This window comes from Acipenser ruthenus, chromosome 31, assembly GCF_902713425.1.
Source record: "Acipenser ruthenus chromosome 31, fAciRut3.2 maternal haplotype, whole genome shotgun sequence".
Taxonomy (NCBI): domain Eukaryota; kingdom Metazoa; phylum Chordata; class Actinopteri; order Acipenseriformes; family Acipenseridae; genus Acipenser; species Acipenser ruthenus.
The window spans coordinates 7,609,254-7,627,955 of NC_081219.1; the positions used below are offsets into that span (position 1 = coordinate 7,609,254).

General features: G+C 38.7%; 1 protein-coding gene across 5 annotated transcripts in view; it reads left to right on the forward strand.

The window, feature by feature from the left end:
* The window catches only part of LOC117962782 (G-protein-signaling modulator 1-like), an 81,016-nt gene extending 62,997 nt beyond the window's left edge, over positions 1-18,019 (forward strand). For 4 of the 5 annotated variants that reach the window (XM_059005413.1, XM_059005411.1, XM_059005414.1 and 1 more), the window contains 3 exons: positions 10,684-10,843; positions 12,994-13,202; positions 13,813-18,019. In XM_059005413.1, the coding sequence (XP_058861396.1) occupies positions 10,684-10,843; positions 12,994-13,202; positions 13,813-14,013 (570 nt within the window). In that variant the 3' untranslated portion in view covers positions 14,014-18,019. The remainder of the gene's footprint in view (positions 1-10,683; positions 10,844-12,993; positions 13,203-13,812) is intronic. The other variant, XM_059005412.1, reaches the window with a different exon arrangement.
* Positions 18,020-18,702: the final 683 nt, after the last annotated feature.

Sequence of the window (18,702 nt, forward strand, 5' to 3'; positions counted from 1 at the left end):
GTACAGAGCCTCAGTTTAGCATTTCAGCTGAAGAACAGCACCTCCAGCAAAACTGTGCCCCTTAGCACCCTGCTGAATCCCTGGGATTCATCACACCAACTGTTCTTTGGAAGAGTGCCAAGGAGCTGAAATGTCAACAGAGCAGACAGGACCATGGGTAGCTTTTCGAGTAAGCTGCTGCATCATGGCACATCTCTTTTTTTCTTTTAAATAAATAAATAAATAAATAAAAGCAAGTATTTACAGCCACCCTTTTGAGTGAAATTACCACACCGTTCAGAGAAGTACTATTAACTATTAAGTATTGTGTGACCCTGAGCAAGTCACTTAACCTCCTTGTGCTCCGTCTTTCGGGTGAGACGTAGTTGTAAGTGACTCTGCAGCTGATGCATAGTTCACACACCATAGACTCTGTAAGTTGCCTTGGATAAAGGCGTCTGCTAAATAATAATAATAATAATAATAATAATAATAATAATAATAATAATAATAACTGGCCCAAAACTTGTGAAAGTGACCCAAAAAACAGACCAAGTATTTAAGCAGGAAAGTCCCATTTTCATGTGAGATTCCAGGCAATGCTTGTGAAGTCAACGCCCACTTACACATGTAAACACAAGTGTTAATTAGCTAATTCAAGTCCTTTCCTAAAGCCACTATAAAAGTCACATGGGAATATGTAAGTTACCATGGTCCAAAGATGGCAGCAGGGAAGCTAATGTTTTGTTTGCAGTATTTCCCTTATCAGATTGATGTTGCAGATAACCCCACTTTTTTTCTCTATCTTCCCTAGAACTTTGCATAATGTTAATCATACATGGATGTAAATGTGTTTGTAAAGTATCATACAGATTGTATTTACCAAGTTTCTGTTTAAAACTATTACTAAAAATGTTTGATAAACTGCATCGTGGGCTTGTGAATTCAGGTGGTTACAGCTACTGTACAGTACTACACTTGCAAATAGCTTTCCAAACAACTGTCAAAATGACTTTATTGTAAAGTACTACTAAGTACTATGTTTAAATGTGTATAACTATACTCCCATGCAATTTCTCCTAGTTATGTCTGAGCAAAACCCGTGTGCACCCTCCACTTACGTCCGTTGGAGCGATGAAGAGACTCGGGTGTTAATATCCATAAGGGAAGAGGATATGATGAGGCAGCTTGATACAATGCACAACACGAACATTGTTTAACCCACTCCCAAAATAAAATGTGCTGTGGAATTTTTGTGACTAATTTCTCGGGAATCAACAATACTCTCACTATTCCAATTCTTTATTTAGCAGAAGCAGTCAAACAAGTACAGCACACGTGAGGATGCAATATTTGATATAAAGAGATACAAAACAAGCTAATGAAACAAAACTGTGATACAAAATAAAAGTACACCTTCGGGTTACAAAAATAAAGATAGCCGTGCATCTCTAATAGCAGGACCCTCTTCATATCTCTAATAGCAGGACCCTCGTCATATCTCTAATAGCAGGACCCTCGTCATATCTCTAATAGCAGGACCCTCTTCATATCTCTAATAGCAGGACCCTCGTCATATCTCTAATAGCAGGACTCTCGTCATATCTCTAATAGCAGGACCCTCTTCATATCTCTAATAGCAGGACACTCTTCATATCGCTGTTGTGCATTTCTTGCTGGAGGCTGAGGTAGCTGTTCCTCTGCTTGCCTGAGCACCCCCTTACGGTCCTGGCACAGATTGTGCAGGATACAGCAGGCAGTAATAATTTAGGGAACAAACTCGTGGTTCACTTCAGTACGCTTCAGTAGTATCCACCACCACCCTTTCAAAAGCCCAAACGCCTGTTCAATGACCACTCGGATTTGACCCAGTTAATTATTAATAAAGATCTAACGGAAATTGTGTATTTGACTGCCTACCATGAGAAATATGCATTTGATTTTAATTACAGTATTTTACATTACTGTACTCTTCACTTGCCCTGTGCATTTCATACTTTTATCAAGTAGAAACAGCGCTGCAGTAGCTGTACACGGTCTACGGCAACAGGGTCAAACATGATTGGCGAATTCCTCATACTGTATAATGACATTTCTACATACTACTAATGTACAGCGGGTATAAAGAAAACCACAAAAGCTTCAGTTTTGTCATTTCAGGTTTGCAGTTAACCTTTCTCTCGTGTTTAATATTTTGGGATTAGAGGCAGCAAAATAGGCCATAAATTGCACATTTTAATTGATGTGTTGTAAGTTTTAATGGTTTACAAAACTCAAATGTTGCTGAATTTGAAGATTGTTCAAGATTGTTTTTAAAAAATCTGTTTTGTCTGATTGTTCCTTTTTTTGCAGCCAACACAGACTATTTTAAACGTCTTGTTTCCAGCAGAAGTTTGTTACATTTTAAAAAGATTGTTTCAATAGCAAATTGAGTTACAATGTACATTTTTAAAGAGTTGACTCATTAGCTAGGCTAAATATTAAAATATTTCAGCCTTCGTTTTTATGTGAATATCAATGATAACACATTTTAGGCAACTTACATCAATAGAATACAACGTAAATAGATTTTTATTATTGTCTTTTGTGAATTTCTTTTAAAAATACAGTGAATTGTCCGGGCACCTATGACTGCTGCCATAATGCGCTGCAATTTGAAATCGGTCTTATTTGTGGACCCTTCATAAATCTGATTTTAATAGCACAGACTTACAAATGATTGGCAGTGCTAATACGGCCTTAACTTGCCAAAAGTGTCATGATACATACAGGGCAATTTTAAGGTTGGCGTAAACCCGGCACTGTGGCCTTAACACCGTCGCAAACACTTGCTACAACATGTCCCCCATGAAGCTTTCCTGTTGCAGTGCATCATTGAATCATAGTGTAATAAACAGCAATGCCTATTGGATATGGAATCTTTGTTGATCCACTGAAGTATGGGTAAGGAAGGATGTTCGACCTGCTATGAGGTCAGTTTAGATTTCAGATCTACAGCAGTTTTGATTTAAAGGTAGAATGTGCAGTTCTATGGGTAGAATAGGTCTTTCTGTTGAAGAAACAAGCTTTGTGAATTAAACTTGGTTTTCAGAAATTACTCTTGCATGGAGACAATACATCACTTTGTGAGAGCATTGAGCCAAATTAATTTTGTGATCTACTTGTTTCATCTGTAATATGAAGCTCACAGAGTGAATGCAGTGCAGTGACCTGGGTATGAAATCCAGCTACTGCTGGTGAGCTGGTGACCTGCAAGGGTTGGGAATTGAAGCAAATATTTACTGGGTTCCTTGTGCATACACAGCTGTTATATAAATCAGGTGCAGATTCACAGCAAAAAGATTCATTCAGGAGTGTAGACAATAATACATTTACAGTAAAGAGATTGTAATAGGACTGTGGTTCTTTTTACCTCTTGATGCCAGTGCTGGCCATTGCTGTGATTTACAATCGTATACTACCGACAGTTCCCCTTGCCAAGCAGTTTTATTATATATTATTTGAATATACAATGTTTGCCATTCCCCATTTACATGGAAGGAATACTAAAGGTGTGTTTAAAATAAATCAAAGCAAAACAAAGCTGTCGCCTTATAAAAGTTTACCACAAGTGGTCATTTTGCATGCTTGTCACATGGTTATACTATGCATTTACCACAGTTTACCATGGTTTTGAATATGCTTTATCATACCTCTTTGTGCTTTGCAATGATATCACTGTGCTTTATAAAACGTTGATATGCCTTTACTGTGGTAAACTTTATATGGGTCTGCATGAAGTATGATTTTACAAAACACAAACAAAAAAATGGTTTGAAACCATTTGAAACTATGTATAGTGGGTTCTTATAGTTGTTGATTTAGAAGGTTGCTATGGTAGGGGGACCGAAGACAGCAGAGATGTCGCAAAGATTTGTACTCATTAGCATGGTTTGATTTTAGTAGAAAACCCCACCCAATGAAGTAACCTAACCAGAAGTAAACAAATAAGAAATGTAATGTAGGATTTTACTTCTTCCACATTAGTTTTGAAACAGTAATACCGTGGCAGAGCCCAAGAACATCGGATGACTGATTTACATGTTGATGTTAAAACCTTAAATGGTCTCAACCAGCACATTGGGGGTTTCCTCTTTCAGATTGTCTTAATAATGATTTAGAGTAAACCGCTCTGAGAATATACTGCAGGCCTAGGTGTCCTGGGCCCAGGCAACCTTAAATTAGCCAGTAAAGTGTGGGAAAGCAAAGATATCTATAATTCTGTGATTCTTCCGGTATCCTTAGCCAGTAGGGATGAGCTGTGAGGGTAATCTTTGTTTCGGGGGACTCAGCAGATTCCATCGGCACACTCCAGCATGAGGCTCATCATTTATTCATGAGGGTTCTGACATGATTGGTGTTTGGAATCAAGCGAGCAAAGCACTGCCCTCACCCTCTTCCATTGATTCCTCTGTGTGCTGAGAAGAGATTAAAAACATGATCTAAACCAAGACCCCCGACCACAGTGCTAGGAAAGGATTCAGTTGCAATTATCCTGATAAAAACGAGCAAGGAGGGGATTTGTCCGGTCGCATCCCTCTGGGAGAAGGGGACAGGGAGACTCAGTGCGGAGGAATGCTCTCTCAGCCCCAGGACAGTGCAGAGCTGGACAGTGTTTGCGAGGCAGAGCGATGCAGTTTGGTTTATATAGCTACTGTTGATGTAAGCGCAGAGGAGTGCCCTGTACATTCTCAAATGGAACAATACGTACCGTATTAGGATCTGACCTGGGACTGTGTAGACTGGTCTGTGAGTGCTGCTGTGCACTGGAACTGCGGAGCACTGGGGGAGTTGAGGTGAGTAAACCTGGTTTAACCCTCAGATTGAACTGCGGTAACTGGATCATTGACACAGTTACCAACCTAATTCTTATTCTTGTTCATAGCAGAATTCACAGTCTTGCCAGTCTGTCTAGATCCCTGTGGCTCTTCTCATTGTGTTCTGCTTTTGTTTCTTGCTGAGCCTCTCTTTTCTCTCAGCGCACACAGCAGACTCTGATTTGAGTTATAATGAGTAATATTCCCACAGTGCTTCCATCAGTCTGTAGCCTGCACAAAGACCTCCACTTGAAAGAATATCAATCAATAACACTTTATAATACAAAACATCTATGTGCCTACTGAAGGTGTTTTTGTCGGTCTGTTTGTTTACATCAAGGTTTTATAAAGTTGCACCTAGATGAAGAGATTGATAATGCAATCGGATGCTATGCTTTGCAGTAGGAGTTTGTCTGTTAAATTAATATTAAATTCAAAATTTAGACACATTTTTGTATATTCTTGAATTTTCTAATTAACTGCTTGTTTATGAGAGCATTGAATTACAATTGAGAAATATGCCATGAAAGATGTTATTACTTTAGATATAAAATCTGGAGGGAAGGATACCTTCACAAGGGTTAAGCGTTGATACTTGGAAAATAAAAATGTGGTCCTTTTTTACCTCTGAATGAATTGTTTGGGTTGAACATTGTTTACAACTGAATGATCTTTTATTAGATGTTTGTACTTTAGTGTCAGAATCTGGGGGTATGTAACAAGGGGGTTTGTCATATGTGTGGATCAGCACTGGAAAATACCAGCAATGGTAGCCCTTGTGTCACATTTAATAAAGAAAACAAAACAAAACAAAGCTAAAAATAAAAGTTTGGGGGGGGGGGGACAAAAGTTTGCGGTTCAAGCTTAGATGAATATGTAATTCTGGGCGTTCCTGCACAAATTTGTAAAAAAGGGGGCGTAGATAGTGCGCATGAGGGTTCTCAAATATTATAATGAGATGTACAAAATCTGCATGCAATTGCGACACTTACAATTGCATCAATTTGTTAAGAACTTTTGAAAGCATGTTTTAAACAGTTGCAATTATTGCTGGCATTTCCCAGTCTGCTTTTTGTCATGCGTTGCCAGTTGTGCTCAATGCATTTTTTGAGGCGAACAGCCAAATACCTATTTTTCCCTTAAAACAGGGTGTACTTACAAGTCTTGAAAACAAATTTCTATGACATTTCTGGTTTCCCCAACGTGTTGGGAGCAATAGACTGCATATGTGCCTCTAACCCCTCCAGCTCATTCAAAACATCTGTATAGGAATAGGAAACACACCTATTTTATTAATGTGCAGGTGGTTTGTAATTGTGCGCAATTTAGCATTGCACCCCTGACTAGCTAAAATAAAAACAGACAGTATACATTTGGCTGCTTATAGGCTACTGATGATAATACGAATTAGTGGTATAATGCAAAATTTGTTGCTGGTCCTTTTGAAATTCGGACCAAACGGGTTGTTAACTATATTCCTTTTGACAGTGTGTTAGATCTTTATAATTTTTGGATTTGTTTCAGTGGGTTTTTTTTTGTTTTGTTTGTTTTGGTGGATCCATTCAATTAACAAAATAAGTTTTTGCATTAGTTTTCAGCAGTTGATCAATAATTTAAATGATTTGATTCATGTATTAATTTCATCGGCATCCATAACTATTAAACACTCAATAGCGCTGAATTAATAAGTACCAAAATAAACTTTATAAATACAACAACGAACATGTTGACTAAAAGTCTTGGAGAACACATTGAAAAAGACTTCTAGTTGAAACATTTGTCATATAATTTATTGAGTTCCTTTTAGCATTTCATTAATCATCAGTAATAATGACACAGGTAAAATACATCGTACATGGTTCACTTATATAAACACTTTTGGAAATTGAACACCCATTTCTCACCATTGAAAACCAGCGCTGGACAGTTTGTATCAGGGTTTGATTAAATATCCAGGATTCCTCACTCAGCACTATATCTCTTTGATCTGTATTGACTGTGTCTGTCAGGATAACTATGTTAATCCACATGCTGTACATCATCTGCTTCTTTCAATAGCAACATCCATCTATTATCACGTCTGTCAATCTCTCAAATTCAATTCCCTTAACACTCTGCAGAGCTATTTGAAAAACCCAAGACCTTGGATGAAAATGAGATTTGTGAAATACTGGATCTATCCTTGTCAACACCCTAGAGGCCATCAATTGGATTTCTGGCAAAATAAGGAAGAGGAGTGCAACAAAAATTTAGATTATAGTGTGTTTAATACAATATATAACAAAAGAAAAGATATAGAACAATTATTCTATATATCTAAATATATATTTGTATTCACTGTTTATATTGTCCATTGAGCATATATAGGAGAAGTAAAGTGAATTTTTTAGTAGGGTTGTCTTGTCATTGACCAAGCGCTTGATTCAAAAGTGTCTACATGCCTGTGTTGAATAGCTGTACCCACAGGATACAGATCCGTCACTAGAAATCATCTACTACACTAGGAGTCCATTATGAATAGACCAGCCATTCAATATCATGCTTGTCTACATTTCTGCCCTTTGCTGGTTGTAAAAGGTCACAGACAGTGTTGTTTTTTTGAAGTTGTGTATGGATTTCCTGACGATTTTAGATCAGGAGTCATGGTTGTGACTGGGATAATAATAAGCCCAGGGTATTATGGAAATATGCAATCTCTCACCTTTAGGGTCTTACAAGCCAAAAGGCTTACTGTACTTTTGTCTAATTAAAGAATGTGTCTATTATATTATTATATTAATTTTGTTTATTTATATAAAAAAACGAAGGAGTCTATAGCATGGTGGTATTATTAGAGAGGTAATTTAGGAGGTTTGATATATTTGGTACTGATGGTGGCCTTTAAGATTAAGTAGCGAGGTTCTGAAAAATAAAAGGTTACATGTCCCCACGTGTGGCTACAACTGTTTCAATTAATTTTTCTTTTCATGGTTAACATCCTGACAACTTTTTACACTTATAACTTTAAAGTATGTTATAAAGCTCTTTTCAAAATGGCCGCTCTAGTGCATTGATAGTGTCAGGATTATTGCCCACATTGCCAAACAAGTAACACAGCAATAATCTATGATGTGGTACGGAACAGAAAAGCCAGAGCACTTGTTATGTATTTTCATCCTGCTGTGATTTAGAGGACAGATCTCAAACCCCAGTGCACTAGAGTGGACATTTTGAAAACAGCTTTGAAACAGATTTTAAAGTTATAAGTGTAAAAAGTCAGGATGTTAACAATGAAAGGAAAAAATGAAGGTATGTTATTTAAACAGTTGTAGCAACACGTGGGGATGTATAACGCTATATTTTTCAGAATACAACTACTTACTAATACTGAATACAGGGATGGCCTTAATACTGAAGGTGACTTTACATTCCCGGTAATTGAAGCAAATCCAGACTTGAAAATAATGGCCTAAATTGTGAGCTAGCCTTTGTACTGAGGTGGCCTTAAGGTTTTAGTGTATAAGCATTGGTGAAGCAATCTATTAAATAAGCATCTGTTCATTTTAATATTGAATCTGCAGACTGTGTCTAACACTAAAAGCAGCCGCGTGCAGTGCACCCTTACACAGAGTACGTTGTACAGTTTAACAGTCATGTATTATTACTCTAAAGATGAAACCTGGAATAACGTACTTATTTAAGGTAGCGAGACTGTACAGTAGTGACATGTATTGAAGATCAGTAGTTAATAATATCTATGGAGTGGAAAGCAATTTAAATACAGTGCCTTGTCTTTGGATTCACTGACACAAAGGGCAGGTGGGGCTTCTGCCCCAGGGGTTTGTTATTTCTCCCCTTTTTAATTGTGGTGCTTGGGAATGTAATGGAAAGTTAGGGACAATGTCAAGGGCTGTGAGCACATCTCAGTGCTGAGACAGTTTAGAACACAGGTCTCCAGAGATGAGAGGGATTCATGCTACAGAATTTGCCTCATAGATTTTAAAGCAGTTTATTGTTTGTTTCTTTGGTTTTACACCCACCTCTTTTAATTGTTTACCACATTTGCACAGTCTGGTGTGGACTTGCCCATACATTGAGACAGCACGTTCTGCATCAACTGAATTGGTTGGAAGTGTAAGGCAAAGCTTTGCCAAGTTATACAGGTGTGGAAATCGATTTGAAACAGCCCCAAAACTCGTTTACCCAAGGGCATCTGGCATACTTTAATAAAGGCAATATATGCAGCACGTTCATTGTAATGTGATTTGTCCCATCCAGAAATTTATTTTATTAGTACAGTCAAAAGAAAGAAAACATGCCTATTCAGGTCTTAAATTCTAACTGTGTTTCAAAAGTAAGCAGCAGGTTGTTTGAAGCGAGGTGGCTGGGCTAGATCGTACATGTAGTACTGATTTAACTACAACCGACAGGAATACTTTTTGTCTGCGATGAATTTTAAGTTTGTTTTCTGAAAGCTGTTTGTTTTACATTCTGTTCAGCAGCCTCTGTAGGAGCCTTTCATTTAATGTGTGATTCTGAAGCTAAATAGTGATCGATCATATTTTCTTCAAAGTCATATTACAAGATGATTGTGAACAAGACAGTAATAAATCAAGTAACAGTATTTCCAAACATTATAATAAATCAATTATGTAACAAGATTAATCAATTTGATTAATAACTTGATTTAGTTAATATTGAAATATTAATATCTGTTAGCTCTTTTTTGTGAATTTGTGTTTTGATTGACAGTCCGCCAATATTACCTTGCTACGGTTTATTTTTCTAATCCCAGTAGGCTGGGCCCAGGTGCGGTTGCTGTTTTCCCTAATGAACTGTAACACAGCTTACACTAGTTGACCTACTTTCTTGTCACATAGGAGCTTACGTACTTGGCTCAAGAAGTTGTATCTCAACACTGAATCTTTTACATTTTTCCCAGCCAAATATGTCCTCTTGAAAACAAGACGTGGTCTCTCAACAAAGTTTTGCCTGGTAAACATTTACAAAAATATCCAGGTTTACATGTGTATTTAAAACTGATAGATTTCATTTTCCAGCCCCGGGTCTCTGTGTCTCTCTCTCGCAGTGATGACAGGATATGTGAAAGTAGTTTCACGCTTCCAATCTCAGGTGTAGGAATGGCTTGTCATTATAACAGTGACAGGTCTCGTAAGGCAGAGGACTCATTTAGCTGAAGCTGTCCCCCTGGGCGGTACTTTAATAGATCCTGCGGTCCTGAGAAACTGCAGCTCAGGGAGTCTGGGGAGAAGGCAAGTTGATAAAGTTTTTTTTTTTTTATCTGGGTTGACATCACTCTCTCTGGCCAGTGTAATTAAGGGGCTCGGAGTCTGCCCAGAGACAGAATCTTCGAAGAGTTTGGTTCGTAAATTATTTATTTCTTAGCAGACTCCCTTAACCAGGGCGACTTACAATTGTTACAAGACATCACATTATTTTACATAGAGTTACATTATTTTTACATACAATTACCCATTTATACAGTTGGGTTTTTACTGGAGCAATCTAGGTAAAATACCTTGCTCAATGGTACAGCAACAGTGTCCCCCACCTGGGATTGAACTCACAACCCTCCGGTCAAGAGTCCAGAGCCCTAACCACTACTCCACACTGCTGCCCTTGCTAAGGAGGTGGCAGTTTGACTTTGAGTTCACTAACTTAACAGTTGATTCATTTGAAACATACAAAGATAAATAGGTGTATGGTGCCTATTATAAAAAATACTATAGTGATCGAATTGGAATCATAATAAAATTGAAGAATTATGTTGTCATATGTATTAAAATATGAGAGTAATTAAATCGTCTTCCCAGTATTTTTATCATGCCCGCCTGTTTTTGTGTTTCAGAAGATCAGTCGTCACTCTTCGGATGAAGAATGCTTTTTTGACCTGCTCAGTAAGTTCCAAAGTAACCGCATGGACGACCAGCGCTGCCCGCTGGATGAGCAGCAAAATGGAGTGGAAGGGGCTTCCTCCACCCATGCCTCTTCGCTGGACAACAGGATCGGTGAGATACTCCTTAATTTAAGTGTTAACTGAGGCATGCCCTCTTGTGTTCAGTAGACTCCAATGGAAACACCTACTGTAGCAGCAGTATTTGCAGATACTGTTCAAGGGCAGTTGTTTATTCAGTTCATATCTTTACTGCTGCTATTGATTGTACCATGAGTACTGAACTGAAGTGAACTAAAAGTAGGGCATATTTGATTTAGGGAAAAAAAAACACCTACTCCATTTAATCTACATTTTTTCCATGCTATACATTTTTGGTAACAAAAACAAAATACACGGTTTAACAAATACATATATAAATGCTATATATTTGTTTTAGTTTTTTTCCATATGGAAATTCAGGTTCCTATTCACAAAACTTTAAGGACTGTTTTAAGGAATGCGTTGTTAAGTACTGTTTTGATTATTTAAACCAAGTTTAGTTCAAGCTGTTTCAAAGAGGGTTTATTAGTTTGTTCTCATTTCAAAGACTGTTTAACCTAGAAACACTATTTAAAACAGTCACTTAAAGCTTTGTGAATAGAGCAATCCCAAACCTGCAGTGACTGTAACCCTGCTGTATCTTTGCAGGTTCCGCTAATTCCATACGCAGTATTTAGCTCTACCCAAGCTAAATACTGTGGGGCCTTCTCAGGACAGGGTGCCAGTACTTGGTGGAGGGTGGTGTATAAACCACAGGTTACCTACACTCCACTCCACGGCAGTCAGCAGACCTGTCCATTCTTCTGACTGATCACACCGTGTAACAATTTTTTTTTTTTTTTTTTGGTTCCTGGGCAGTAAGTGTTATTTCCTAATTGCTTATGCCTCAAAAGTATAGAAAATGGCTATTATTCCCCACAAACTTTGCTTTTGTGACCAGGACAGTGATATTTGGAAATGTACCTATTTTTCAGAACATTCCAGATAGATTCAGTGCTGAGTAAACTTGGAGTAACTTCTAGAACTTTCTAGAACTTTCCAGTAATATAAATAATAGTATAAATACAGGGGCCTTAAGCCCACCAGTTCAGTTTAGTTCCAGCTGCCTAAATGGATACATATCTGCATTTTTCTGAGATGGCATCAAGGTCATAGGAGACTTCAAAATGGTGGCATTCCTGATGGGTCTCCAAGGCGGTTTTACCAAGTTTCCCTGCTATCTTTGCCTTTGGGACAGCTGGGACACCAAGGCGCACTACCACAGGTGAGACTGGCCACAGCGGACCGAGTTCTCTGTGGGGAGGAACAACATCAAGTGGGAGCCACTGGTGGACCCCCGGAAGGTGCTGATGCCACCACTGCACATCAAATTGGGCCTTATGAAACAATTTGTCAGAGCTCTAGATAAGGAGTCGGCAGCCTTCAAGTAACTTCAAGACTTCTTCCCTAAGCTGTCTGAGGCAAAGGTCAAAGCCGGTGTCTTTGTCGGACCACAGATAAAGAAGATCCTGGAGTGCAATGAATTCCCCAAGAAGCTCACTAGTAAGGAGAAAGCGGCTTGGAACAGTTTTGTCGCAGTGGTTCGGGGCTTCCTGGGCAATCACAAGGCCGAAAACTATGTGGAGCTGGTTGAGACTCTGGTGAAGAACTACGGCACAATGGGCTGTAGGATGTCCCTCAAAGTCCATATCCTTGATGCTCATCTTGATAAATTCAAGGAGAACATGGGAGCGTACTCGGAGGAGCAAGGCGTGCGCTTCCACCAGGATATACTGGACTTTGAACGCCGCTACCAAGGACAGTATAACAAGAACATGATGGGAGACTACATTTGGGGGCTGATTCGTGAAAGTGATTTACAGTATAATCGTAAATCTCGAAAAACTACTCACTTCTAAATCTTTTGTAGGCATTTTTGTATTACTTTAGTATAAATACATGTTAATTTGGATTCATATGTTGTTTTTTTCTGATGTTATGTGAACGAAAAGACACAAATTTGCCCGTTTTCTCATTGGAAATAGGTACATTTCAAAATATCAGTCCTGGTCACAAAAGCAAAGTTTGTGGGGAATAATAGCCATTTTCTATACTTTTGAGGCATAAGCAATTAGGAAATAACACTTACTACCCAGGAACAAAAATTGTGTTACATAGTGTCATCATACGGGATTCAATTGAGTTTCCTAATGTTTTCTGTATTTTATTCTCATTTGCCTCTAGCCGCCTCTTCCTTAATGACATCGCCCCAGACTGAGGAGTTTTTCAATCTCATTGCGAGTTCTCAGAGCCGGCGGTTAGATGACCAGCGTGCCAGCATCAACAACCTGCCGGGACTGCGGATAACTCAGAACAACCTGGGGCACCTCTGCGCTGACCCCGACCCCCAGGAGCCCAGCGACGACTTCTTCAACATGCTCATGAAGTGCCAGGTAATCTTCAGCCCTTATGTTATGTTATTGCAAATGTACCAAAAGCCTTTTAAGAGTCCTACTCCAATCCTATAAACATCTTTTTACTGTTATTATACAGGGTGTCCTGTAAGCCAAGCATCATAGGCGTAATGCTAATTTTGGATCTCTATTTATTTCAGCTGTGAAATGCCTTTAAGCAGAGGAACATATTTGGATCATTTTGATGTTTAGTACAGATACAATAGGGTGTGGCCGAACGATTTAACAGTGGACATCCTAATTGGCCTAATACAGTATGCGATATTGTCTGTGATGCCTGACTTATGGAACAATCTGTATTACTTACTTCCCTTATAAAAGTTTACCACTGTATTTTTTACCATGTTTTTACTGTGCATTTACCATAGTTTACACTGGTTTACCATGTTTATTAATATGCTTTATCAAACCTTGATATTCTTTACAATGCTTACCTATGCTTTATTACACTTTGCTATGCTTTTACTAGAGTACACTTTTATAAGGGTTATTTAAAGTAATAGAGCATGTGAAATGATATGAAAGTACCAGGTATGTTTAAAATAATATCCATTTCTTTTTTTTATTCCGTTCTCTTTTTTTTTGCCAGGCTTCCAGGATTGATGACCAGCGCTGTTCCCCACCTGATCCAGGACCCAGAGCCCCCACTGTCCCGGATGAAGATTTCTTCAGCCTGATCCAGCGGGTCCAGGCCAAGCGACTGGATGAGCAGCGAGTCCACCTTTCTTCAGACGACCAGGATGAGACCCAAGAGCAGCCCCCATCTCCTCCATCACCTCCACCTAGCTAAGACTGCCCCAGGACGAACACCCTCTAATCCTGCTGGAGCCCCACAGGAGTTAAACTGAGGACTTCCCCACCCAGCTACAGTCACTACAGCCCCATAACTACGTGGACTAGATCTACTTCTGGAAAACCAGCATTAGCACCAGCATGATGGAATTACACTGACTGGATCTACTGCCAGACATATACATTTCATCCAGATAGAGCCACGTTGACCTCTGTGTATGAATGCCTGCTTGGGGCTGTCTGTTGTGGAAATGATATGGGAGTCAAGTTTGATCTCCAAGATGGGCTGGAAGAGCTACGGGATGAATGTTCATGTTAGCTTAGTTTGAAAATGTCACAACCAAAATAAACCTGCTGGACATTCCAGTAACTGCTGGTTGCTGCTTGTGGCCACCAAAGGTTGGGTACTGGAACACATATTTACTGGTTCCTTGGTGACTGCTGAGGGCAGAGTTGAAGCAGCAAGGTTTACTGTAGACAACTATCAGTTGACTGTATAATTTTACTGTGAAAGCACTTTTAATTTCACTTGCTTTTCTTAACTCAGTATACCAGCCTAATTGCATGAAGATTTAAAACTACCAGCTCAGCAGGTGAAATGGGTTTATAATCCATAACAAAAGTAAGAGGTAGTCTAAGCTGTCTAGATGGGAAACATCTTCCTACAGACCACAGTATGTTAATTAGGAACTCCGTGGAAAGAATGTTCATTTTAAAATAAATTACAGAACTTCGTATTCATTTAAAGAAGAAATATACATGAAGATATATTCTAGTCTTCAAACATAGAAGTATTTTAAGGAAATAAGCACACCTTCTTCTCCCCAGAGCTAGCCTTAGTGCCTTCCAGGTTTTTTTTTTTTTTTTACCCAACCACATCGAGTCTTAAGAAATAAGACAAAGTCCTGAGCCCAAAGGACTTAAAGCATTTATGCTCAGAATCTATATCCTAGACATCTACATCTGATGTGGGCTACAACAATACCTGTAAACCTTCAGTGTTAGCCTTTACTATACATGTTTATGGTACTAATTACATGGCCAGGAGAATCTGGAAGGCTTCTTGATTCTCAGATGGGAACCTTTTTCAGAAATCTAAAACACTGTACAGAACTAATTAAATATCTAAATAAACAGTAGACGCTTGTAGTCATTTCAAATGGCATGTGAAAATGCAAGATAAAACACTGGGCCAAATTGGGTTTCAGGTAAGCATATATAATTTATTAGAAGTACAAAATTTAAAAAAAACATGCATTTCCCTATGAAGAAACATACAAAGAAACAGATGAGAAAAAGGAACAAACAGAGTAAGTATGAGCAATAAGATGCAGCACCATTTACATTTACAATGCCAACCGTTTTATACGCATAGCTAGATGCAGTCTTGCTTCACTAACCTTAATTCCTAATTGTATATTTCAATGTTTAAGACATTTTACTCAATAATGAAAACATATGGAAATAACCTTTTCAATAATGTTCCCCAATGCAGTTATGCAGATGACGTGTTCTACGTTTGTGTAGCCCAATCCGAACAATCCTGCCATGAAGTCTCTCCTGAGTTTAGATTTCCTATTAATGGAGCACCGACAGCCTATGATAGAATACAAAGAATGTGTTTAATTCAAGTAGCCTCAAAAATCACCAAATGCCATTTTAAAAGATTGAAAATGAAAAGTGAAAGTCATTCATGTGTAACCTTGTACCTGGGGTACAAACAGGAGCCTTGTGCATCCCTTTAGAGCCAGGAGCAGGCTGCACAGAGCAGAATTCTCACGCATCCCATTAGAGCCAGGAGCAGGCTGCACAGAGCAGAAGCCTCACGCATCCCTTTAGAGCCAGGAGCAGGCTGCACAGAGCAGAAGCCTCACGCATCCCTTTAGAGCCAGGAGCAGGCTGCACAGAGCAGAAGCCTCACGCATCCCTTTAGAGCCAGGAGCAGGCTGCACAGAGCAGAAGCCACACGCATCCCTTTAGAGCCAGGAGCAGGCTGCACAGAGCAGAAGCCTCACGCATCCCTTTAGAGCCAGGAGCAGGCTGCACAGACCAGGGGCCTCATCAGCTCCTAAGCAGCACCTCCAGCACAAGCAGTGAGAATGCACGTTCAGTCTTAAAGTAGTTCCGATCAGCGTTCCCTCTAAGCTTTTTACATACTGAGAAACTTGCTGTTTTGACTGAGAAAGGGTAAAGTATCAGTGAGAACCATCGGCCATGCATTAACCCTTTTAATATATTTTTGTTGCATTATACAATTTTGAAACAATATTTCAAGTATACAAGTATTTCAGTAATTTTACAATTTACTTTAAATTTAAACAACAGCTCTGCTTCTGAATCATTCTCTGATTATATATATATATATATATATATATATATATATATATATATATATATATATATATATATAGATATAGATATAGATATAGATATAGATATTATACACATTGCTGTGCAAAAGACTTAGACATTTTGCATTTTTCTACTCCGATTCATTATGAGCATCAACAATTTACTCAAAGCCTCCACTCCAGTCCAAAGCACCTTTTGACCATTGTTCTATAGTCCAATTTCTGTGTTCTTGTGCAGCATATTTTAGTCTTGTTCCCCTTTCTTAACAGAGGTATTCTTACTGCAACACATCCTTTAAGTCCTGATTTCATGAGTGACCTTCGTACTGTTGATTTGATGGACAATGACACCTGTGCCTTCTGCCAGTTCTGTTGTCAATTCAACGCTTGTCTTCTTTCTATTCCTAAAGGATATTATCATCCTTGTTAGCCAGCTTTTTGGGTCTTCCAGTCCTGGGTTTGTCAATTACAAATTATGTTTCTCTGTACTTGTTGATTATGCTTCAGAGACCACACCTTGAAAATCGAGTGATTCGAGCTATTTCACTCAATGTTTTTCCTTCTTTATGCAAGTCAAGGTTGTTATAGTAGTAGAAAACACTAGTGGAGGCTTTGAGTAAATTGTTGATGCTCACAATGCATCAGTGTAGAAAAATTCAACATGTCTAAGACTTTTGCACAGGAGAGTAATATATATATATATATATATATATATATATATATATATATATATATATTAGTATTTTTATGAAGTGTATATTTACCTTTATGAAGCATGTCTGAGATTCTAGGCAGCCTTGTCAGTTGTTATCATAGATATAGACTGCATGCTTTGGTGGCCTGAATAAAATTGTTTTATACTATTGTATAAAACACTGGCGTCTGCACTGCCTTCAATTGTAACTATCTTTGTGAAACAAAGAGTGTGTAGTGTAGTGACTACAATCCTTTACACAGTAAAGCAATCAATTTCCTTTAAGGAATGTATAGCTAAAAAAAAATAGCTTGAGCTAATTTCTTCATCGCCAGAAAACATAATTCAATTAAGAAACAGCCATGGTTTAACCTTGCTAATTATAGCTTTATTAAAAGGCAGGTAGCATGGAAGAAAATAAACGAAACAATAATGCACTAATGTGACGTGCAATTGTACAGAGGGAAATCAGAGAATCCGCTGCAAGACAGACGTGAATGTGTTTACGTTATGCTTTGCAAGAATTCTCTCAAAGGTTTACCTCGAGATGCTGGCGTCTCGATTGAGGTTGACATTTATGATAAAAACTTGCAAAAGTTAGTAAACTGAGTGTGGAGGTTGTTGCCAGTTATTGCTAAAAATGTGCGCATTTTAGCCTTAGAGGGAACGCTGGTTCCGATTGAGGGGTGGAGACACCCAGGGCCTGAGCAGACAGTTCAATTTAAAGGCGTTTACTTGACTATAGCATCTAATAAACTAATTTGTGGCTGAAGCTAGCCATGTGGGTTTGTATTAAAAGGTACGCATTTTACTTTACTGCCATATGTATATAGTGCTTTGTATTTATGTTCAGTTCAGCAACAAACTGGGTTATGTTCTGTAAAGCCTAGCTCTAGTGGAGATGAAGATCTGTCCACTGTTTGACTTCCTCCACTGCTTTTAATAAAACAGTCAACTCACTTGTGCTATTGTTGGTTTCTTTGGGGTTTTAGTGTGGGGGGCTGTGGCAAAGTGCCCCGCCCCTGTGTGCATTTGTGTGTTCTGTGTTGTGTATATGCGTGCGTATGTTAATGTTGGTGTATAGATTGGTACACGGGATATAAACGGGTCTGTGTTTCACGTGTGTTTAAAGTGTATAATTATATTTAGGCACGAGGATGGCACATCACTTCACGTGCAGATAAAATGTGTATAATGTGTGGCACGGGGTTGCACGTAATGAATTCACGTGCTGGGATTCAAGTGAGTAATTAATTAGTAATTGAATCCCAGCACAACAGTATATATAGATGTACAGTTTCACTCAGTCGGGGTTAGGTGTTCAGAGAGTGGAGAACGGGTGAGAGAGAAGGAGTAAAATAAGATCGGAAATATAAGTGTGTTGTTTGTACTCACCGTGTTTGTTCGTCTGTCCTGCACCGTCTGTTTAGTGTTTAGTCGTTTTGTCTGTCTGTTTATTTTGGCGTCAAGTGCCGTGTCCTGTTTTGTATTCCGTTGTTTAAACCTTTTATTTTGTTATTAAACGCTGAGTGCAGCCATTGCACTCAGCTCATCACAACCACCGTCTCTGTGTCTGTGTATTCCTGTCTGGTCTGACGCCACCCACTCTGGCCGTCTTTGTGACAGGGGCATATGCATATCA